Consider the following 25265-nt stretch of genomic DNA (forward strand, 5'->3'; position numbering starts at 1 on the left):
CATATTATGAAAGTAATTAATGGAAGTAGCAACTGCTCGAATATCATGAACCTTAGGAACTGAATATGGGTTGGCCTGTTTAATAAAATACAAAATCTGTTGTCTTATAGCATTCAGTGAAAGAGTACCACCTTTCTCCTGATAAAAGAGGACCCGACTTACTCTGTGGAGTTCTTAAAGGTAAGATTTAAGTGTATACACTGGACATAAAGACTGGTCTTGTGGAAGGGGCACCACCTTCCAAGGAGACCATCTGTCTTGTGGGTCTTCATTTTTGGCTAAGAATCTAGGGTCAGGGAAAGGAGGACCTCTCCGGACGGGAGGAAGTTTACAAAATCATCACCTCTAGTGAGAGCCGATAGCTCTGAGATTCTGGCACCTGAAGCCAAGCTAATCAGAAATAAAGTCTTCCTTAACAGATCCTGATAAGAGCATTGAAAGTTGTTCATCTCTGATGCTAACTTAAGGACATCATTGAGAAACCACGTAACCGAATGTGGGCGTGATATTGGTCTCAGACGAGCGCATGCTCTGGGGATAGATGAAAATAGGAATCTGTAAGGTCAATTTTAAAGCCGTACAGAAATACTTTCTTCAGGGCTGACTTGGCTGTGGTAATAGTGGCCGGAGCAAGGCCTTTCTCAAACAGTGACCTAAAGAAGGAAACTCCTAAATTAGTCGTCATGATTTTGGCTTCAGATGCTTTCAGGAAGGAGGCTAATTTTTGACTGCTGAGTCATACTGTCTAAGAGTAGAATCTCTTTTATCTGATTCTAGAAACAGAGTGTTAACAGGGTCAATGTTTGCTCCTTTTTGGGCTGCAGAAATTTATAAAGTCCATAAAACTAGGGCATTCTGAATTCTTGAGGAAGCTGACACAGTCTTGGTTTGTACTGTCTGGGTCAGTATGGGCTTGGGAATCCGAAGACTCCGCAATCCCAGTTCCTGAAGAAGAGGGAACCAATTGCTCTTCGGCCAATAGGGGGCTACTAGGGCTGGTTGACCTTTGAATGTCCTGAGTTTGTGTAATACTTTCAGCAGTAAATTTATTGGAGGGAACAGATAAATTTTCTCCCAATTGTTCCAATCTACTGTCATTGCGTCCGTGGCGTACGCCTGAGGGTCCAGGTTCGGGGCCACATAACAGGGGAGCTTGAAGTTGCTCTCCGTCGCGAACAGATCCACTTGGAGACCCGGAACCTGGCGGCAAATCCATTTGAAGGATTCCCTGTCCAGGGACCACTCCATCTCCAACGGAGTAGCCCTGGACAGGGAATCTGCCACCACGTTCCGTACCCCCGCTAGGTGGGTGGCTGACAGGTGCCAGCCGTGCTTGTTCGCCAGGGAGAAGATAGCAACCATTACTTGGTTTACTCGACCTGATTTGGAGCCGCCCCTGTTGATGCAATGAACTACCACTGCGCTGTCCAATACCAGCCTGATATGAATCCGGTTGGGGGGGCGGATTTTCTTTAGAGTTAGAAAAACCGCCATAGCTTCCAGGGTGTTTATATGGAACTGCTGAAACATAGTGGACCACGTTCCTTGTACTTTTTGTTTTGGTGAATATCCCCAGCCACTTAGGGAAGCGTCCGTGTGAACAACTAGTGCCGGAGGGGGAAATTGAAGCGAAACTGACTTGGACAGGCCTCTGACTGTGGCCCAAGGCCGCAGTCTTGTTTTTAAGATTCGAGGAATAGAGGAGACCTTGTCTCTGAGCTTGACATTGGCTCGACTCCGCCACACTCTGTTTATGTCTTTTAGTTTCGCTTTTAAGAGCAGGTCCGTCACTGAGGCAAATTGAAGAGATCCAAGGACTCTTTCTTGGGATCGGCGGGATGCTGATTGATTTTGAGAAATTTTCTGGTGAGAGATGCTATCTCTATCCTCTTGGGAGGCGGGAGAGATAACGTGTGAGAGGACAGATCCCACTGGAGACCCAGCCACTGAAACCGGGACTCCGGAGTCAGGCGGGACTTCTCTCTGTTCAGCTGAAAACCTAACGACTCCAGGAAGTTGATGACCATGGACGTAGCCTTCTGACACTCCAGAACTGTTGGTGCCCAAATTATCCAATCGTCTAGGTACGCTGCCAGGGATATCCCTCGGGACCGGAGTTGTTGAACTACTGTGTCCGCCAGCTTGGTGAATATCCTGGGCGCAATGTTTAGACCGAAGGGCATGACCCTGAAGGAGTAGGCTTGATTCCCGAGTCTGAAACCGAGGAACTGAGAGAAGTTCCGCAACCGGGACGTGATAATAAGCGTCTGAAAGATCGATAGAGGTGGTGACGGCTCCACGCGGAAGTATAGTCCGTACCTGAGCTACCGTAAGCATGCGAAATTTGTCGCATTTTATGTAGAGATTTAGACGCGACAGATCCAGGATCACTCTTTGCTGGTCGGAGTCTTTTTTGGGAACAGTGAATAACCTGCCTTGAAACTTTAGGTGCCTTACTTTCTTTATTGCTTGTTTGTTGAGCAATTCTGCCACGTAATCCTGTAGGATTGATGAGGGTGGCTGGTAAAACCTGGTCAGAGGTGGAGGGTCCTTGATCCAGCTCCATCCTAGACCCTTGGACACAATGCTGTGTGCCCAAGGGCTGAAGGTCCATTGGTCCCTGAACCAATACAGGCAACCACCTACCTGTGTTCTCTCAGTGGGAGGGAGTGGGTTTGTTCCCTCTACCACGTCCAGGTTTTCCTCTTGGGGTGGTGTTGGCTTTTCCTCTATGAGGGGCCCTGCCTCTTCCCCCCCTTGCGATCCTATTAAGGCCGTGAAAGTATCCACGGCCTTCATAGGTGGGGTTGTATGCTGGCGAAGCAACATACGAAGGCGCAGCAAGGGAATGAGCTGGTTGAACCAGCACATATTGTTGGGGTGAGCCTTTGAGGTGGAGGGCTGTGCCACTGCCGAGACCGGGACGGCTTGGACTACCGCCTGATGGTGGGGCCTCTTATGCCTCCTGAAACGTTTGCCTCCTCTCGCCTGGGGGCCGCCAGATTCTGGGGTCTTGCGCTTGTAGGCAGAAATGCCCCAGCGAGAGCGCAGACTCTGGTTGGCCCTTGTAGCCTCAGCCATAACATTCGTAACCTCTTCTTCTGGGAAGAGGTTAGGCCCCAGATCGAGCTCTTTACGAGCTTGTTAGGCTCGTGACGGATGGTGGCATCGGCAAAAATGAATTTTCTGCATTCCAGTCTGGCCATGATGAATTCGAAAAGGTCAGACTGAAAGCCAGCTAGCAGGGACTTAGCCAAGACTTGAAAAAATGGCTCGTCCGCGCAGGAGACGGCAGTGGCTTCCGTAAGGCAGACGGAGTTCAGGGACCGGGCTAGCTTAGTCCGGGCATCAAACTCCGCCTTTAGCAAAGATTCCGGCAGCTTGGGGAGCTGCTCACTGAACTGTGAGGAAGCACAAAAGGGGTCCAACTTCCCAACAGTGAAAGTGGACGGAGCATCCGTCCAGAACTCGTCACCTCCCGGGAACACCAGGGAAGTGGAGTCCGTTTCCCTCAGCTGCGGTAATGGGCTGCCTCAAGCACGCTCGGGCCGTGAGCCAGAGCGACTTTGTTCAAACAGGGGGTGGGTAAGTTGTCCCCCAAGGCGAACATGGTGAAGTTGCCCTTGAAAGGTGTCAACTTTGTATTATCTGCCTGCCACTCCGTCAGAGTGCGCAGGAGAGCCGACTGAGCTTGGTCCCTAGGGACGATCACAGTCTCCCTAGGAACCTTATCTGAACGTACCCATGCTTCCTCTGTTAGCCTCACGAAGCCTGGGTAGGGGGGCAAGAGATCGGCGGGGAAGAACTCTAATTCCTCCAACTGTCTCGTGCCAAGACCTTCGACTGTCAAATTTCCATCATGTTGGATGGCCTGGAGGGCGAAACGCCAAGGGTTCCCGACATCGAAAGGCGGAGGTCCGCTGTGTCGGGGATGACGTACTGGGGTTCGGCTGCGGTGGGCTTGAGCCATTCCCGCCAGTATATTGTCATGACTGGCCAACTTTTCTGTGATCTTTGTAAATTTGGTGTCGACCTCCTCCGAGAATCGTTTGAAAAGCTGGTTCGCGAAGGCCTCCGCGTCAAAGGCAGGCTGGCGAGGAGGGCTTGGTTTTGCTGCCCTCTTACTCGCGCCTTTGCCGGAGGAACCAGACTTGCTCCCGGAGGCTACAGGTGCTGAGACCTTAGCCTTCGACGGGGGGAAAGGCAATGCTTTCTTGGAAGACGAGGACATATAGCCCTTCGCCTTCCATGAAGTCTTCAACTTCAACTTGGGGATAGCTGATGGAGCTCTATCACCCAAGGAGGAAGACTTCACAAAACCTGTAAAAGAAGAAACTGAAGAAACTGGGGAGTCAAAAAGGGGACCCGCCCCAACAACCTCACCTCGCTACTTACCACCTGGTCCTGTTCAGTGTTCATAGGTTCCAGGTCTAAGTCTAAAGCGGCGACGTCCTCCGAAACCTCGGCATAGAGAATATCCACTTGGGGTGGCTGGGTCGCATCCCGGATCTGCTGGATGATGGGGTGGCAAGATCATCTGGCACTGCGGCGCCGCCACCCGTGCGCCGGGTAAAGCAGGTCCCTCAACTTCAGCGTCGAGGACATAGGGCTTCCCGACGGAACGTTCCTACCAAACCCAGCCACCCAAGCCCGGAGGGATTCCAAGGCAGACTTCTTGGAGGACTCGTCCGCCTGTAAGAAAACCAGCAATTAGCCAAGAACGAAAGAACAGTCCGGGAACCATGTAAACAGTATTCAATATGAGGAGCGTAAACGGAGGAAGACTCACTTACCGACTCGTCCTGGACGGTTGCGCGCAAGGCGAAGCAAACCTCACAACCATCAGGGTGCCAGACTACAAGGTCGTCGAGCCGGACCGCACAACCAGCGTGGGTCCGCACAACACGTGACCGTAAGGTTGTTGTAGCCAAGCGGTGCACCCCGGCTCCTCACAGCGAACAGTCTGTAAGTGTAAAAGTACATGAACCTGCCACTCTAAGCAATCTAAAGCCGGCAAGGCCGGGAATTTCGACTACAACCGGAATACTCCGGCGGAGAAGAAATCCCTTATCATAAACTAGGCCAATAAGCTCTAGAATGCACAGAGTGGAAGGTAAAAAACTTCCAGACCCCGGAATACTCCGGGGAATGAAAGGTATGAGACAACAAGAACTCACCGCAAGGGTTGCCAGTAAAAACAACGGTGGAACCCCCGGGTGTAGAACCGGACTCACGTATATATAAAAATGAGGTGTGTACTCCGTTGGATAAACACACTTATCTAAATATGTATATATATAAACAATAACATTAAACAAGTGATGGTACAAAGGGCAAACTACTCCGGAGACCGGAGGGATCCGCTCCCCTTATATATATAAATATATGTATCTCTTCCTCTCTTACTTCCCCGCCAGAGAAACAAGGTGGGCAAGATGCTCGTATATACATAACATAAGCCGGAGCAAGTATAATAACCCAACCAAGTAACCCGACGGGGAGAAAAGAAGTGTGGGATAGAGTGTTCGAACACGTTCGAGCTACGAGTAAACGAACCACCAACACCAACGCAGTGATGCTAGGGACTGTATGGGAGGGAGCGAATCCTCTACCAAATGGAGGAGTCCCTGAACTCGGAGAAAACGCCATCTAGTGTCACCCGCACGAGTAGAGCAAGGCTGGAGAGGGAGGAGGGGTGGGGGGGAGGGGGTGGAGTAGGGGAGAGTGGTAGGCTACGAAAATGAGAACAGGAGACAGGGGGAAATATATCACCCGCTCAACTGCACACATACACCACTCCAAGAATGATGAAACTTAGGAGGGTGGCCTACTACTAGGGGAGGGAAGCGACCGAGCCTCAATGCCCGACTCCTGACTAGGCGAAGCCTAATAAGGGACCTAACCTAGTATAGGCTAGGAAAACGGAAGGAGTGCGGAAGGGAGGAGGAAGCAAACAGGGAGAGAAATTTTGTGCCGAGAACCAACCGGGGCCGAGGAGAGGGGGCAAGAAGGCGACTAGCCTAGAGGAGATACATCCAAAGAACTCTATTCCCCCAAAGGAAGGAAGAGAACTAAGGGCTCACTCTGCCCACCAAAAACGACCCTGGAGGAAACAGCAACAAAAACTCCTCAACCTGATGGATCTCCACGCCAAGGGCAAGGGGAGGAAGCAAAACCAAGCCTACTCCACTAAATAACCATCACACATAACATGGAAACAAAAATGTGCTCAACAGGGTGCGTAGCCTACCTCGGGGAAGCGGTTAGATCTGAGGCTGCCGCCACCTCGAGGAGGTAAACAATGAATAAAATAAAAGAGAGCACCATCGCCAAGCATAAAACAATTAGCCTAATACAGACTAAGAATAACAAGGAACCCAACCTGGGGGGGGGGACCTGGACGGGGCATCACCCTCACAAAGGCCGACAGGCCAATAATATGTAAAACTCGAAAAAAGGGGGGCCACCGCAGGGAACCCGCCAGGAGGAGAACCATGGGGCAAAAAATAACATCTATAACGACAAGGAGACAACCCCAACAGAAAAGAACTGATGGGGTCGCCTCGCGGTCGACATGGCTGGCGGAGGACGCCGTGGCGTCATAATAAGATCTCAATATTTGTGAAAAGACGAGACCATAACAGCCAAAATATAGAACAAAACCCCACAATAAGATGGTACTTAACTTGGAGATGGTAAAGCTGCTCGATGACATGGCGATAGATGAAAATAAATCCAAAAAAGGCACGAGCACACAAAAAAGGAAATGGTAGCAATCACGTGCTAGAAAATGGAATGAGGTAGGTGGCGCTGGTGTCGCCGAGCTGGTGGGTGTTTGGGTGTAGGGGCTGTAACGGCTCACCGCTCTCTTCTGGGGGTTTTGATAGGGAGAAATCTTTCGAGTAAGACTCCGTGGTAGTGATCTTTCACTCACCCTTCGTTATACCGACGTCTTCCCTGGAGAAGACGCTTTCGATCTGGGGGTAGTAACCCCAGCTTTCCTGAAAGCTCTTTTTCTCTGGTATATCTAGCATTTTATACCTAGAAATTCGTGCTACAATGAAATTTCACCGGCTGACACAGGACTGGACTCAGAAAAGTATACTGTATACATACACGGTATAGTATAATTATTAATATCAGCTAATTCTGGAGGTTCGTGCAGATTGACTTATGATAATTCAATACAAAGAGAAATTGAATAGCAAAAAAGAATTAGCTTAGCCTACACAGTGGTACAGTATATCGTATACATATACAGTAGCGTAGCCTACATTATACTATACTCTGTATTCACGTATCGTATTATACTGTACAAACATCAACATGACGAATGTGCATCTTTTCCATGGATCATTTTAAAATGTTATGCCTTAATTCACTGTATCCAATAATATTGTATATATTCTTATAATGCTTTTGTATTCTAAATTGCAATCAATGTTTTGGTATGGAAATCGATTATGCGGTAAGTTTATTTTGCTTTATTTAACTCAGTTCAGAGCACTTTTCTTGCTTCTAATTAGCATAAATGAATCTCAAGATACTGTATTTATATGGGGCAAGGTTATTTTTCATTACATGAAGTGTGTTTAAGTTGAAATATAACTTGAATACATCTCATTGTGAAAGTAACTACTTTTTTTTTTTTTTTATAGAGGACGTTGGCCGTTTGGGGGCGTTTGTTTTGTGGGAAAAAAAAAAAATCAAGATTCCATTTGCTATTTTCACTTGGTTTCATAATGCGAGCTTCACGTATTTATCATATATCGGTGTAAAAATAGTAGTCCTGTAATGTGGTCTTTCATGCCCAGTGGTTTTGATTAAAATACTTTCTCTCCAATTTTAATTACGGTCGAGTTTCATCCATGTTGCTGATGCATGATAATTTATAGTCATTAGCAGCTTGAACATTGTTTTCTCAGACATTGTTTTCTCAGCTTCAGCTACAACTTGCAGCTTAAATTTAGCAGTATACAGTACAGTATTTCCTTACCCGTCTTTTATCCATACCAAATAAGAGTATAATGTAAAAATATACCAGTCCTGTTCTACTTAACTTCATTTGTACTATAACTATGGTAATTGTGTATTACCGTACAATGGTTGAAATACAAGCAAAACAGCTGGCTGTTATCTGATTTGATGATAGCAAAACAACAGTTTCTCGGTCGGTTGTTTATGGCTGTATGCATTTGTGCAAGAGTATAACATTACTAACAATACTTTTATCATTCTCTTTTACTTTTTTAATAGGAAGATGGGATAAAGAGATGGAGGAAAAGAAGTTGGTCTATTGCAATTTGGTCTCTCTCACTGCCTGATTGTATGCTGCTGCCTGCACCCGCACGAAATTTTAAAAATATTTTATAAATATTGTCGTATCGTTTTTAATTGCTTACCCCATTGCAAAATTGAATTATCGTAAGGCAAATTATTGTAACTCGAGCACTACCTGAGTATTTTAATCATTTTATCACAAAAAGTGCATTTAGTCATGTAAATGAGATGAAAATACAGTAATTAGTGAATATTTCTCTGAAAAATACTGTGAATGGGCGAATTTTCAGCGAATGATGTGTATATATGTTCCATAGAGAAATCCGCGAATAGGTGACTCCGTGAATACAGGGGGGTTTACTGCATTGCCTGAAGAGGAGAGCGGCAGAAAGGAGGATGTCGAAAAACACCATCTCATTTTGGGTAAGAGAGGTCATTACCAGGGCTTAGGTCTTCAGACAAGAAGAAGAGGGCCCCCCAGGAAGTTTGAAGGCCCATGACATCCAAGGGATAGGGTCAGTTGTCACCTACCAGAAAAACCAGTCAGTTCCCCAGATGATGAAGGCATGAGTGTGGAAAAAGACAGTCCACGTTCACAGCCTTCTACCTCGGAGACCCACCTCACAGGTCCCAGGATACATTCACCCTGGCCCAGCAAGTGGTTCAGAGGAGTGTAAAGCCCAACAAGAGGGGCTCCACCCAGGGCAAGTAGCACCCCACAATCTTGGAGGAGGTGAAGTTAAGTATACCTTAGTTTTACCAGACCAATGAGCTGATTAACAACTCTCCTAGGGCTGGCCCAAAGGATTAGACTTATTTTACATGGCTAAGAACCAATTGGTTACTTAGCAACAGGACCTACAGCTTATTGTGGAATCCGAACCACATTTATAGCGAGAAATGAATTTCTATCACCAGAAATAAATTCCTCTAACTCTTCATCAGCCGGCCGGAGACTCCAACTCGGGCCTAGCGAATGTTAGTCCACAGCCCTACCGACTCACCTAACGAAGAGCTCTGGAGGAGGTGGGTAAGGAAAGAAACTGCCGCCTGTTGACCAGTTCTTGTCATTTGGAAAACTGGTGGAACAGAGGTGAATACCCCAGGGGCAATGCCCTTGTAGGGTAAGGTGCATGACCTACATAACTGTTACAGTTTAGGGGTAAACTGCATCCTTAGGAGAGTAAGATACAGTCCTCCTCTCACAAAAGAGAGTGAGTAGCCAAGGTAGGCCTTCAGTCTAAGAGGAAAGTAGTCTGGCAATTTTGGGGGGTGTAGAGAGCCAGTCAGAGGAGTCTGGTGGATCTGAGGCACTCCCACCTGTAAAACCTAATAACAGGTGGATTGCCCTTCCACCTTAGGTAGGGGTAAGGTTCCATTTATGAAAGTGAAGGTTTGCATCCCCGCAGGAACAAATACCAAATTTAAAAGTTATTTGTATTTTCCTTAGGTATACAACCTGTAGCTCTCATAAAGGAGTAACCCACCCCTGCCACCTCTCTTTGTTTCTACATTTTTTTGGACCATGATACTTTTGCGATTGGGCTAGACCCTATAATGGCCAAAGTAGGCCAACAGATGTCAGGGCCAGAGGCCCTAGACCTACCCAGTAATCTTGTTTATTTAGTCAGTACAAAGCCAAAGCACGCTATGTGCTGCAATACTAGTTATGAAAGCTATAGTTTGTATAATGAGGAAAATTACAAATTATTTTTAAATTTGGTACTTTTCCTAGGTTTACAGACAGTACGGTAGCTTTCATAATCTGCTGAGTCCCTGATTCTTAGGCTAAGGAAAAGTGCTTGTTGATGGGTTGCCCCCCTAATCACCCATCTACCTACAGATATCTGCCTTGTTACCAATTTAACCACTGACCCCAGCTTATGCTCAGAAATACTCTTTTGGTTTGTATACTTGGTAAACTACTGTACCTAAATTCTGTGACATTTATGTTGAGTTTTTAGAGCATGAATTTTTACCTTACAGGACTGTGATGGACTGCAAAGACAGTGATGATATGATGATGGAAGTGATACCACCTGTTCATCTGCCAAAAGGTGTTTTGCCAGAAGACCTTGCTAAGGTATGACTTTCAGTAACATTTTTTCCTCATTGATATTTAGGGTAGAGAATTACAAAAGGTAGAAGCAAAGGCAGTTCAGCTTCAACATAAGTACAGACCATGATATTTTTCAAATGTATTTTTGTCATGAAGGTAAGAAATCAAACTGCTTAAGTTATAAATTATCATCGGTGGTGTAGTTTAGTGGTAAAGCAAAGCTCAAATTCGTTTACCTCTGTGGTGCTGAAACGGCATATGGTTGGCCCAACTAAAAACTCCTCCCCCTCCTCCAACGCCACTGTATCATCAAAATCCTGTACCTCCTGTACCTCCTCAATGTCTAGAGGGTCTTGGTCATTGAGAGGTGGTAAATAGATGTCAGATTCCTCACCAGATGAGCCTGGTACGTCAACGTAAACAAAGGGAATTCCCATCAGCTAAAATTCTGTTTAATTCCCCAAAAGCATCCAAAGCTTCACCAGGAGTCTCATTAGAAAGCCTGTGTTGAATCTTAAATTGAAACAGCCAACCTCCAGACACCTTAAAGTCCTCAACCTTATGTAAGCCTGCGAACTTCGTAGCTGCACCACTTGTTCACACCAATAGGCCTTTGTTGACAAAAGCACATCAAAGTAGATTGGTCAATGTCCTTGTAACAGCCTTTTGCCATGACCTTGTGGGCTTGACGTCTGGCCATCTTCTTACTGAGGTCCATTGCGTATTTCTTCAGCTTGTCCTGGGATGCCTTCTTACCATGCAAAGTTGACTGAGCTATATCATACTCCTCCATGATATATGACTTAGATCAACCTTGCTCAATTCTCCCAACGATTTTGAGTTTCTGTTGAAGGGTCAACACCTTCTTTGCCCTTTTAGGATGAGGTGGGACCATACAGGAATTACATAGCTCCACACACGACACAAGCAGAACCTGCAGTGCTGCAGGCAATGCAGTGAAAGCCATGTGTTCAGGAAGTTGCATCATGTTAGCTCAGTACTCACAAATGCATTGTTCAAACAAGCGACTGATCTCACACAACTACAAAGGGGAAAACTCTTTGTTATTGAGTGTACTGGTATTTTTCAGGTGTAGCCAATTAGCATATGACATGTTTATGACGTATCTACATCAGCCAGTAAAAGCAGGAAATAAAGTGACGTTTCATGACTTGTTAATCACTTCGTGCTTTTAAGCCAATAACAAGTGCAAAAGCTAACTCTTTTTCTTTACCTCTTACACTTTTTATGTGTTTCTTAAAACAATATCATGTGTTGCATTTTTTTATTTACTGTACAGTACCCTTTCATTACAAGTTTATTTGACTCCAAGTATGATTATCACACATATCATAACAAGAGTATTTTAACACTTGATATTTTATCTCTAAATATGTAATAATAATATGTAATAAAAAATTATTTTAGATTTGTAGATTTTGACAACACATTGGATTGTGCTTTTATCACGTGTCTTGATGCCAGTTACAAGAGTGGAGGAGTGTGAGCATACGGAGGTACCCTACACACACAATTAAGTTTATTTTTTTGTTGTAAAAATAAAAATTGAGAAACTACAGTAAAAATTTAAATGAGAATTGGCTAAAATAAAGATTTTAGATAATGAAAGAATGTTTGTGTTATAGGTTTCAGTGTAAGCAATACCTCAGTTGCTGTTTCTCTCTCTCTCTCTCTCTCTCTCTCTCTCTCTCTCTCTCTCTCTCTCTCTCTCTCTCTCTCTCTCTCTCTCTCTCTCTCTCTCTCTGTGCACTTTATCTCCCCTTGTGTTTTTTTACATTGTTCTTGATGTATTTCATTACAAGTTATAGTACAGTTCTATATATATCCTTTAATAAATGTGGAAAAAGCATAAACATAAAACAAAAAAAGCTCTAGCGGGGTCAGACGCCTGCTTACCCATCTCCACCCATCCCACACTGCATTCCTACTCCCTCTCAGCCAGGGAAACTGCATCACTACTCCACCCACCTTCCAAAACAACCCTTCTCTTTCTCTGAGTGAGGTCTTCTACATAGCCTTATTGCCCCTCCTCTCCCATGGTGCCTAGCCATTTGACACCCTCCCCCCCTGCCCCAACCTTGGAAACCTCTCTGGGCCTCCCCAGACCCTTTCTCAGAGTCATCATGACTGTAATTTCCTTAGGCCAAGCAGCATTACCAACCATCAGAGAGTGGTTTTTCAAACTTGAATTTTATATATAATACAATATACTGTACAGTATATCTTTCGCCCCAGGGCCATTGCTGTCGGATAATGAAAATCCGGATGTAGGCAGTCCCTGGTTATTGATGATATGGTTTTTCGGTGCTTGTCTAGCGGCAAAAATCAGCAATTTTCTGTGCTGATATGTGCCAATTTCCACTTATTGGTGCCGATAACCATGTGTTGGTGCAGATAAATACCTAACAGAGGCACGGATAATTGAAAATCACTTATCGGCACCGAAAAAGTGGTGATTTTTGGTTATCAGTGATTTTTGCTCATCGTCACGCCGTTGGAATGGAACCCCTGCTGATAACCAGGGGCTGCCTGTAATTGAAGGATTACTGTACTAAAGTACCTCAGCTTGTGTAGTCTAACATGCTTCTTCTTGCATGACCCCTACCTCACTTCAACACCACTGGGTTCTCTGACCCCTTGTTTCCAGGGACTTTGAGCAGAGCACAAGAAGTCTTTCCAGCTCTCTGATTTGTATCCATCAGTAAAACATTTTCTTCAGTTTGACTGTCATCCAATCTTTTAGGATGGCCTGTTCAATGAAGACTATTTCTACTGATAAGGGCATAGATTAAGCCAAAATTTAGTGTATTCAAGACTTCCACATTTATCACTTATTTAGTTAGACCATTGTATCTTATGCCTTGCAAAGATAGACCATCTTCTACAACATAAAGTAAGCAGAATAGCGTACAAGCATTGTACAGGTAGTGCTTGAGTACAATAATTTGCCTTAAAATAATTTTTGCCTTACAATAATTCGATTTTGCAATGGGGTTAGCAATTAATACTGATATGGCAATATTTAGAAAATATTGTTAAATTTCGATTGGGCGCAGTCAGCAGCATACAATTAGGCAGCGAGAGAGACCAAATTACGATAGACCAACTTCTTTTCCTCCATCTCTTTATCCCATCTTCTAGTTAAAAAGGTAAAAGAGAATGATAAAAGTATTGTTAGTAACATTATACTCTTGCGCAAATGCGTACAGTCATAAACAGCCAAATGAGAAACTGCTGTTTTGCTAATAACCAAATTAGATAACAGCAGCTGTTTTGCTTGTATTTCAACCATCATACAGCAGTAAACAATTACCGTAGTTATGTTACAGATGACACTTAAGTAGAATAGGACTGATATATTTTTACATTATACCCTTATTCGCTATAAAGAAAAGATGAGGAAGGAAATATACTGCTAAATTTAAGCTGCAAGTTGTAGCTGAAGCTGAGAAAACAGTGTTAAAGCTGCTAATGACCATAAATTATTGTGCATCAGCAACATGGATGAAACTCAACCGGAAATTAAATTGGAGAGAAAAGTATTTTAATAAAAACTACTGTTTTTACGCCGATAAAAGATAAATACGTAAAGCTCGTATTATGTATTATAATGAAATCAAGTGTAAGCGAATGGAATCTGTATTTTTTACACAAAACAAACATGCCCCCAATGGCCAACGTTATCTATTAATGAAAAAAATAGCTAAATTAATTTCACAACGAGACGGTTTTGTTATATTTCGGCTTAAAAACACTTCGTATAACGAAAAATAACCTTGTCCCATATAAATAAAGTATCTAGAGATTCATTTATGCTAACTAGAAGCAAGAAAAGCTCTCTGAACTGAGTTAAATACGGCAAAATAAACTTCCCTTGTAATTGATTTTCAAACCAAAACATTGATCGCTATGATTGCAATTTATAATAAAAAACAACATGAGAATACATAAAATAATATAGGAGACAGTGAAGTAAAGCATAACTTTTTAAAAGATCCAGGGAAAAGATGCATATTCGTTATGTTGGTGTTTGTATACTACAATATTATGTGAATATAGAGTACTGTATAATGTAGGCTAGGCTACCTTATACGTATACGATATACCATAGTGTAGGCTAAGCTAATTCTTGTTTGTTATTCAATTTCTCTTTGTATTGAATTGTCATACGTCAGTCTGCATGAAGCTCCAGAATTAGCTGATATTAATTATTACTACAGTATACTGTATATGTAGAGTATCCTTTATGGTGTAGGCTAGGCTACCAGATAAGTATAGATGGTACTGAATACCCTAGTGTAGGCTAGGCTATTTTCGAAATATGCTTTTTCCAACAAATGATGGGTTTTTTGGAACCTAACCCCACCATAAGTAGGATAATACCTGTAATTGAATATGCTGACAAGGAGTTAAAAATTTATGATGCCTAAGTAAGATTAAAGAGAACAACCAGGATAATAGAAATACAGAAATACAACCCAGTGCAAACTGGAGATGGCTTTTGCAATGGTTTAACAAGGTAGTTAAGTGGTGGTTACAGGGTGGGGGTAACCCCCATTCACTGTCAACAAGCACTTTTTCTGTGGTCATCACCTAGTGTAGTCTTTGTGCTCCACTCTGTGCTAGGCTGTCTGTCAAACTGTTTCTTTAAATGTAGGTAATTGTGGGTTTTTCTCTTTTTGTCCAGTTTTTCCATCATGAAAAAAAAAAAATGTTCAAAGGCATTGTGAGGAGAGTGAGTGTTTGTGTGTTGTAGTTCTTGTTAGGCTGAGTCTTGAACTTCCTTCTCCCCTGCAAGGAAAGCATTGGCTGGTCTTCCTGTCAGTGGTAAAAGTTAGTGAACTGAGGACAGGAAGCATTCTCCACTCTCCCCAGGGGGGAATGCATCTTGTGACTTCTGAGTCCTTCCAGTTCTCATATTTCTGCCCCTGCTGGTCCTCATCTGCTACCTTCTTTGCATACTGCTCCTCCTCAGTCTGAGATTACATGTAGAAGGGATCATGCCTTCCACATGCTCTCCTTGATGATGAGTTAGGTATATGAGTCTGGCTAAGGTATATGAGTCTGGCTCCCCTTAGCAGGCTGTGACCTGTGTACCACATTCACCTCTAGCTACTCCTAATGATCCTGTTGATGTTCCAGGTGTGCACATTCAGCATCCTGTTCTGGCCTACTGTCTTGGTCATGGGGACTGTGCCTGGCTTCTCTTAAATGTATTTCACCAGAATTATACTTTTTAGAACCAGCATTGCCCACTTGCATGGTGCGTACCCTGTTCTTGGATTGGGACCACTCAGCCAGTGGGCTTGTTCATATGCACTCAGTCCACTCCCCAATCGGCTTGTGGTTTACCACCAGCCCCAGGGTTGAGTGTGTTTCCAAGGGCAGCTGCCTTTTAACCTGTACTCTCTACTAGTTTAGCCATCATTGATCATATGGAATAATGTGGATAAGTTAACTGTGGCATGGAATGGTGCTGCGAGCACAAGTTTTCTTGGTGTTTTGCTCGCTAAACCTCAGTACCAATCTGGCACCGTTTCTACAGGAATGGGCAGAGGAGCCTACAAGTACATCTAACTCTTTCTTAGGGGAGGATCTGATGGCGACCATTTGGCTTCTCGCCTCCAGAACTTCAACTTCAACAATCTGAGTTGGAGCAGCACTTTTAAGAGATTATCACACTTTATGTAAGTGTATTTTCTGCTAAACCTTCAGGTGTCAGCCAAGCCCTAGGTGTTTTTTCTCAGGAAGGGAGCATTTTCCTCTGAAATCCAGACAAGTAGCCCAATCTTCTTCCACAAGAAAGGGTGTAGAGCCTTCCTAGCCATTTTACCCTTCTCTCCCAGTCATGGGAAGTGAAGAACTCCATCCTCCGTGGATTATGTCTGAGATACAAACTTGTAAACATTCAAAATACCTATATGAAAGCTATGCATATTCCAGGGAACACCATAAACAATAATGCAGTAGAACATAAAGACACAAAGGTTCACACTATGCAGTATACACTGATGGGTTCAAATCTTGAACAGGAGTGTGATTTGCAGGCATATCACCCAACAAGATGATATATTAATTTTCCTTGCTTAACAGTGTTTCTGTTACTCAGCCTAATTATGTTCAGTAGGATCACTCATTAAAATTATTAAAGATATACATCACAGAAATGTTGAATTTTCAGCAACTAAATGTACTATAGAAACCTTACAGAATTATAATCCAAATTATACCCTCTCTGACCTACTATTCATGGCTAAACACACACTGTCAATTGAATAGCTATGGGAAAATTTTCTTTTTTAGATACATAATTCCATTGTGTAAAATTATGGGAAGAGTTGAGGAATTTTGATATCAGTTTATCATATACTGTACTGTACTAAACAGTTAAATTCCTTATAAAGAATGTGTGATTTTACAATTGGAAATAAAGTTAGAAGTTAAATAAATTTCTGTATTGCAATGTTTCCTTACTTATGTTTAAATGTAAAATAGTACGTTTTTTAAGAAAGTTATTTATATGAGGATGGTTAGATTGCAGAATTATCTTGTATTCTTGCTCAGGCAGAGATTAGAGAAAGTGGAGAAGCAGAAAAAGCAACCAAAGCTGCAAATATTTTGACAAGCTCACTGTGTAGATGTTCTTATAAGGGATTACACCGTATAACATCTCTAAAATCCATTGCATATAATGAAAGATGGAAGAATACAGTACTATACTGTACTGTATATGAAATAATAAGCAGGATTTTAACAAATTAGAGTGAGCCAAATTTGAAATCTGGAAGTCATCATATCAAAAAGGTTGAATGTACAGTCACTCAATAATGTTTTGCAACATGTTCCAAAGTTTTCGTTCACTAACAGTAATTTGTTCTTTTGATATTTACAAGGAAATGTAATTTTTTTTATTCGATTTTGGTTATTAATCATACGGTTAACAATATAAAAAAGAATGGTGAGTGAAAAATTCATATTACGTAAAATGACGAAACATTTTGAAAAATTTCACTCTAGATGACTGGGCAAAAGAGTCAAAGAAGAAACTATATTTCGAATCCAGATAAAAGCTCATTGACTAATAAAATAATATTGAATAACCATCAATGAAATTATATATAAATAAAGAAAGAAAGAATTTTATCGTTGTCACAAACAAAAAAAAAAATCTCATAACGTCGTATGTTATCGTGTGACTCCACATTCGGGCAGGAAAAGTTTAAACTGTCTCGTCACTAGCACCGATAAGATGGGCAACAGACCAAGCGGCACCACAATCATTAACGCATAAGACTAATGTTTCTATCGTAGATATTGCTCGGCAGCTTAGCGTTAATAAAACAACCATGTATAGAGGATACAACAACAGAGAGAACGAGGAAACATGATAAATTCATTGTAAAAACTGGAGGACAACCCCATTGTTGCACTACGTTAAAGATCATCATCGGATGATCACTTAAGGCACCCCTCCTAACTCCCCGTGACATGTTGCTATAAAGAGAGAACATTACGCTCTCCTTCAAGTTGCTGCTCAAACCATCCTTAACAGGCTACATGAGACCAAGATATTATTTCATCATACTCCTGTCAAGAAACACTTCATATCAAAGGAAACACAAAGAATAGAGGCTTTTGAGTTATAATATAATCCAGTGGCCGATGATTTCTGTACGAGTCATCTTTTGCGATGAGGAGGAGACATTCTCCACTGATGAGCATGGTAGTCTTCATCACTGCTGGCATTTAGCATTAACTAAATTAATGTTGAACTTCTAGCTAATTTTAATTCTTTAGAAACTTAGATAATAAGAAATACAAAATTAGGCGTTATATATTCAGTTAACTTCATAAGAGGCATCAAAAGGATAAAATAGCAATGAAAGAAATAAGAAATTACACATGATAATCTGGAATTATATATATATATATATATATATATATATATATATATATATACTATATACATGTATGTATGTATGTATGTATGTGTGTGCGATTATATTCTATGTATTACAAAAATAGACGTGAAATCTGTTAGTCTAGTTCAGTATATTTTATATTAAGTTTCACTAGTTCACAATATACATAGGATTAGTCAATCAAAAATTTAATTAATAATAATGTGAATCAAATCTTTACAAAAGTCGTATTTGTTGATGTTTAAAAGACTAATAGTTCAACTTGTAACAGTCGTAGGCCTATGCCTACAAAGTTCACACATATGAAGGAGATAAAACAACGATAATGATGGCAGTTGGAGATGAAAGTATTAAAACAATAACAGTGATGACCTCTGAAGTATTACAGTAACATCCTTTAATTAAGTAAAATATGACAACAGTAAGCGGTATCAGAAAAAGCCCTGTTTAAGGAAACTGCAGGTAATTTCTCGGACCCACCACTAAGTTGTTTCAAGAGTTGCCAAATTGAATGTCGCTATTATAAGCTGTTGTCCGAAAAGTTTTGTAGTATGTTGCAAAACTTTTTTGAGTGATTGTACAAGTAATTTTAACTTGTCTTAGGATTGGTCACTCATTTGACCCATGGTTAATTGATTAACGGCCCACATGAACCACTCTGTATAGTCTGTAGAGTAACATTTTTTTGTGTGAATACCCAAAATCAACAATATATGTCAGTTTCCTTTCTTCATCCTTGTTGCCCAACCTCTTAACTATTACTTATCAGTGCAAGTGTAGGGATTTTCTTAAATTCCACCATAAAATCCTTGTACAGTACTACATTTTCTGGATTTCTTTATCTTGCTGTCCAACTGCACTCCTTGCTCTTTTCACTGTCTTGAGCATTGAATGGTCAAAAGAGTCCCAGAGCTTGGCTTGACAGCCTATATTTCATGAATAAGACCATTTTCAATTAATTCAATAATACAAATTTTCATAATTTAATGAATAAAACATAAACTTTAATAATAAACTTTATAAATAAGAGAATAAAAATACCAAATAATTCCTTTTCTCTCTGACCTACTATTCATGGCTAAACACACACTGTCAATTGAATAGCTATGGGAAAACTTCTATTTTAGATACATATTTCCATTGTGTAAAATTATGGGAAGAGTTGAGGAATTTTGATGTTATCAGTTTATCATATACTGTACTAAACAATTAAGTTTCTTATAAAAAATGTGTGATTTTACATTTGGAAATAAAGTTAGAAGTTAAATAAATTTCTGTATTGCAATGTTTCTTACTTATGTTTAAATGTAAAATAGTACGTTTTTAAGAAAGCTATTTACCCTGCAACACACCAGAAAGGATTGGTAATACATATACTTACAGTCATAAGCACTTGAGAAGGATTATTGTGGTGGTGCTAGGCTAGGGATTTTCTTTTTTTTTTTGGCCGGGGGTTGTCTACTTGAGAGCTTTTGTAATTGCTATTGGCTTAAAAGCACAAAGTCATTTGACATGTCATCACATGTCACTTTATATTGGTTTTAATTTGCCAAGACAGATAAGTCATCAGTACAGTAAAGTATGGTAGTAAGTGCTTGGTTGGGTGAGCATTTATGGATTTTGCAAACTTTGATGCAAGTGGAGAAAATTCATACTTTATGACATGTCTTTTTTTTATAAATGATAGAGATATGCATCATGATAATATTAAAAGTTTCCTTCTCAAATTGGCTACATTTGAAGAGTATCAATGCACTTTGTAGCATAGTGTGTTTTGCTCCTTAGCATAGTTGCGCTTCTTTTCTTGCTATTTGCTGTCTGAACTATTTCTGAGTAATCGTGTTTTGCAATGCTTTTCCCTTAACAAGTGGCTTCTGTTGTGCTGCTTGCAGAGTTGTAGGTGCTTTTTCTTCAGTGTGTGGTGCTGTGTATTTTTTGGATGGCCATACTACCTCTTAAGAGGGCCAGAAAGGTGCAAACCCTCCAAAAAAACCAGGAAATAGTCGAGAGAATTAAGGTTGGTTGGTCAGTGCCACGCATCATTCAGGAGTACGGCATTGCACAGTCTACCAGGCAGGACATCAAGGCCACTGAAGACAAGCTTAAGAAGTATGCAATGGACTTTGGGAAAAAGACGTTCAGGAGTTAGGCACTCGAGGTGATGGCTAAGCCTCACCATGAGGAAGTTTAATATTTATCCTTGATCTGGTTTGGTCAGCAAAGGACGGCTGGCATGCATATACATGCTGGATTAAAGTCTGCAGTTACTAAGTCCACAGGTCTGCATGGAGTTGCTGATTTTAAGGCGTCTGAAGGTTGGATGTTTTGGTTCAAAATTTGACGTGGCCTTTCCTGCAAGAATATTCATAGCAAAGCCTTGGAGCTTCAGGGAAGGGAATAGAGGAATTTCGTCAGACATTGAAAGACTTGATGAAAAAACAAGGCCTTGCATTTAGTCAAATCTATAACACTGATGAAACTGGTCTATTCTATCTCTCCTTGCCCTCTAACACCTTGCTTGACTAGAAGGAAAAGAATTTACCTGTGAAAAGTTTCAAAGCAGCACATATTTGCTTTCCTATATGCAAATGCTCCTGGTAACCATTGTTGCAAACCAGTCATAGTTGGACATGAATAGCAACTATGTGCCCTGTATGGGTAGATGGATAGTCTCCCAGTGATGTGGTTTAATTCAGTGAAGGTTTGGTTCACTGCCAAGATCATTCCTGATTGATTCCATAATCACCTGTGTATGTAGGTTGCTTTTCATCAGACACAGGAACTTGGATTTGCTAGACAAGTGGGTTAAGGCTGTGCTTCGCATTGACAATGCACCTGTGCATCTTACCTCAATCCAGTGGTTTGTGGTGAAGGTCATATTTAGGTAAAGTTTTTGCCTCCTAAGATGATTGCACTGATTCAGCTGATAGGCAAAGATCTTATTGTTGTATTGAAATAGCTATATTGGAGGAGGTTCCTGAAGGCGGTGATACTCGTATTCCAGGACAAGGAGGAGAAGGGGCAAGGCTTAGATACAAGGGGGCCGGGAATGCACTCTGAAGAATCTTCGAAAGTATTCACTGAAATCAGCCACCTACAACTTCGCAGGTGCCTGGAAGGACCTCAGAGTACAGATGTTGGAGCATGCTTGGAACTGTATCCTGAAGAAGGAAGAAGTTTTGATTGACTTCTGAGGCTTTGATGTGGATGACTTTTATGCCCAGCTCACCAAGGGAGGTGATAGTGTTCCCAAGGATGCTGATGAGAGTGGCTAGCTGACTGGTGGCAACTCTGGCTTCTAACTGTTGTCTGAAAGTGAGATAGCTGCTGCAGTTGCTGCTAGTGAGATGGAGGAGGAAAACCATAAAGAAGGTGACAAAAAGTAGTCTGCATCACAGCCAGCCCCCTTTATACAAGCACATATGGATGGTCTTTGATATGTTCATCAAGGTTATGGAGAAATCCAACATAAACCATAATGCCTTCTGCAGGTCCCTGGAGTTTGCTGAAGGCATTCAAGAAATGCGGCAGATAGTGATCATAATTCTTATTGTTAAAATACCATCAGCAGCTGCTTCAGACCCATAATCCCCTTGCACCGAAGCCCACCGCTATACACTTTTTTGGTAACCCAGTTCAGCTTAGAAACACAGGCGAATGCTTTGGCACCCTTTGTTGGCGTGCCAGTTTCTGACTGCCATGAATCCATTGTGTCTTTGCTGCCTCTTGAAGATAGGATTCTTTAGGCACCTCAGCACATCTGACTAGTTCGCCAAATCGTGAACTCAAGGTACAAGACCTCAGTATTGTAGTTGGAGGAGGCCTTGTAAACATCCTCACAAGTTTTTAAAAGTTTAGCCATCATATCACACAGGTAAGTGAAAGATAAAAAGTTATCCTTCAAGTCAAAGATAAAAAGTTATCCTTCAAGTGCATTTTTGTGTGTTAGATTGTTGTGGTTTTTACACTAACTAGTGTTTTATTAAGTGCAGTACCTGACATGCTGTATGCTGGGTAGGAGAGAGAGAGAAAAAATAGTTTTGCACTTTTTTATATTTTTTTCTGTAGATGATGATGTATATTTGAGACAAAATAGGAAAAAGAGTGCAAACCATATTAACAAATGTCAGTACAGTAGTGTATTGTAACTATTTACTGTACAGTACCTAACGTATTGTTTTGTGAATAAGCATATAGTGTATGTATGTATATCTTGTTACAAATATGGGGAAAAAAGATAGTAACTTATGGTTTAACATCCAGTTTTTAGTTTGTAGTATATTGGATGTTGTTATAAGTACAGTATGATTAGTGTATATTTTGTGTGGTATTGGCAAGGGGCTGGGTAAAGGCACAAAGTTGCCATTTTGCATCTGTAGAGTTTTTTCATATCTGGAAATTTCCATTATCCAGCATGTATTAATCCACATATGAGAGAGGTTACTGTAATAATAATGCACAGTTTTGGCTTTCCACTATGCTTTTACTTAGCATCCAGGTGAGGACCATGACTTCCCTGACAGTGCAGATGGGAACTTTGTCTCATGGAACTGTAACCTGCCCTAAACTATTTGATTCAACTTTGTTCTTCCACAGTAATTGGTAATGGTATCAGTTTGTGCACTTGATATAGCTGTTCCTTCCACAGTAATTGGTAATGGTATCAGTTTGTGCACTGGATATAGCTGTTTCCATTATTGTTGTGTGGGTCATCCCGTCTCCCAGGATAACTGGATTGCTTCTGAGGGGAAGGTGTTCATGGAGCTATTAACCCTCATAGAGATCATAGTTTTTGGCAGAAAATTTCTTTTTGAAATTATCTGAAGTGTGACAACTTTCCTGAACAGTTTTTTGCTTGTAGCATCAGTTATCCATCAGATGAAGCCAGCCATTCTTATTCCACCTTGCTTGTTTGTTATTGTACTTAAAGGGCGCAGTCTGGTTAGGTTTATTAGTTCACGATAGTAGCTGTTTTAATTGCTATCTCAGGACTTGAGAAAGATACCGTGGCCCTGACAACCTTATAGTGACAGCTGACACCATATTATTAAATGTTTGGTCTTTGTATGCAGAGAGAATTTTTCCAGATCATCATCTGATACTGCTAAGAATAATGTTTCAGGACCCAGTCCAACTTTTGTATGTGATAGGTGTTTATTGAAAGCATGTATAATAAGATTAAAATTGGAATCTAGGCTATGTTAAGCTGTGCATTAGTGATTTGGTGTAAAATGATTAGAATAGTTATTAGATTACAATCTTTGAAATTTTTGGTGAGTTGATTAACTTGTGTTTCAGATGGTGTTTAACGTGCTGTATAGGAAGGCATTACATGCATCGGATAAATGGTCTCACTGGGTGCTCTTAGCAACACTTCATATCCTCGAAACAAATACTGCCCCAGTTCTAGACATCAAGTCTTTGTGTAAGTTGCAAGGTTTATGTAAAAGTAATGCAAATTACTTTGAAAATAACAAATTAGAAGATGAAGTGGTTGAAAAAAAATCAGATGATTTTATATCCAGTGAGTTGGAATCACAGTGTCCTGGAGAAGTGTCAAAGATTGATATCGATTTAGATATTGCTGCTGCATCTGAATCTCATTCCAAGAAAAGGATGCACTCTGGGGAAAATGACAAAGTTAAAAAGTTGAAAAAGACGGAAGACAAACATGGTACTTGTAAAGACACTGGCATAATTAAAATTGAATTTACCAGTGATTCCAAATCAGAAATTGTCAAGAAGTTTCATGGGGCAGATACCTTGTTTTCTTCAAAGGAATCGCAAGTAACCCCCAAGATGCTAAGTTTAATGCACAATAAGTGGACTCAGATGTGGAAGAAAAAATTACATAATAAGGGCTCCCAGACAGATGATGAAATGGATGTTAAATCTTATTCTTCAGTGCACACTCAAACGCAAGAGTTGTCAGAGGATAAAGCAGATGTTGAAAACAAAACTTGCATTCACCAAGAAGTGCAAACAGTTATTTGTCACTATCAAGATTTTTCTTGCCAGTATTCATACAATCCTAAAACTGTGAAAAGACCCACAGTGCCATGGAAGTTGATTTGTGTTTCTGGATTGCTTGTTAAGAAAACCAAGAAGAATTGTTCATCAGACCAGCCTAAGCAAAGAAATGATGAAAATGGAACAGAGTTTAAAGTAGAAACAGAAAATGGTAGTACTATGCCAAATTTATTTGGACTGAAATGCCAGTTCAGGCCAGGCAATGAGTCTGATGGTAAAGGTGTTGAAACATCTGAAGGCTCTCTCGTTGATATCAAGTTAAGAAAAAGTCTATTTCATGGCAGATTGATGATTACTCCCAAGAGTAAAATAACTCCTCCAAATATTCCTCTGTTGCCTGTTGATAGTTTCCTCCTCAATGACCCAAGGATTTTTGAAAGTGAGTAAACTAAAATAGAAATAGAGGAATAATGTAAACTACCCAATATATTTCAAGACTAAGGGAAGAATAGATTTTGAAGATAAGACCAAAATTTTAATTCCTTTTTATAACTGTCATTGCTATTCCAGTCTTTACAAGTTGTAAAGGCATTAAAAAACAAATGTTCATACTTTCATATAATTTTAATAGAAATTTTGTATACTAAAAGTGAATATTTTAAAGTTACACAGAGTTTACAAGCTTTTCATTTAGCCTCTTGCCCTTAAAAAATTTTATCTTAGCTACCTAATTATTGCTTGGTAGGAGTTTTGTTATTATTCGAGGAATTTGGATATTGTAGTTGGTTGTGGTAGTGAATGTCGAATGACTGTTTACTGTATAATGTTCTTGTGATTTGTGATGGTATGTGATATTTATCTGGAAGTATTAATTCTGCTGTAAATGTAGGGAAAAATTTTTCATGGTACAGTTTGGCTATATCTTTCTAAATTGCATTGTAGATTTAAAGTCCTACTTTGAAAATAGCCTTGTAAGTAACGTGTGCACCTCTTTCAGTATACTGTAGATATAA

The 25265-nt window shown here is 41.1% G+C and overlaps 1 protein-coding gene across 2 annotated transcripts in view; it reads left to right on the forward strand.

The window, feature by feature from the left end:
* LOC136832170 (uncharacterized) overlaps positions 1-24928 on the forward strand; it is a 34095-nt gene extending 9167 nt beyond the window's left edge. The window contains exons 2-3 of one of the 2 annotated variants that reach the window (XM_067092920.1): positions 10267-10363; positions 23581-24928. In XM_067092920.1, the coding sequence (XP_066949021.1) occupies positions 10267-10363; positions 23581-24699 (1216 nt within the window). In that variant the 3' untranslated portion in view covers positions 24700-24928. The remainder of the gene's footprint in view (positions 1-10266; positions 10364-23580) is intronic. The other variant, XM_067092921.1, reaches the window with a different exon arrangement.
* The last annotated feature ends 337 nt before the right edge of the window (positions 24929-25265 follow it).

The sequence above is a fragment of the Macrobrachium rosenbergii genome, chromosome 49 (assembly GCF_040412425.1).
Source record: "Macrobrachium rosenbergii isolate ZJJX-2024 chromosome 49, ASM4041242v1, whole genome shotgun sequence".
Lineage (NCBI taxonomy): Eukaryota > Metazoa > Arthropoda > Malacostraca > Decapoda > Palaemonidae > Macrobrachium > Macrobrachium rosenbergii.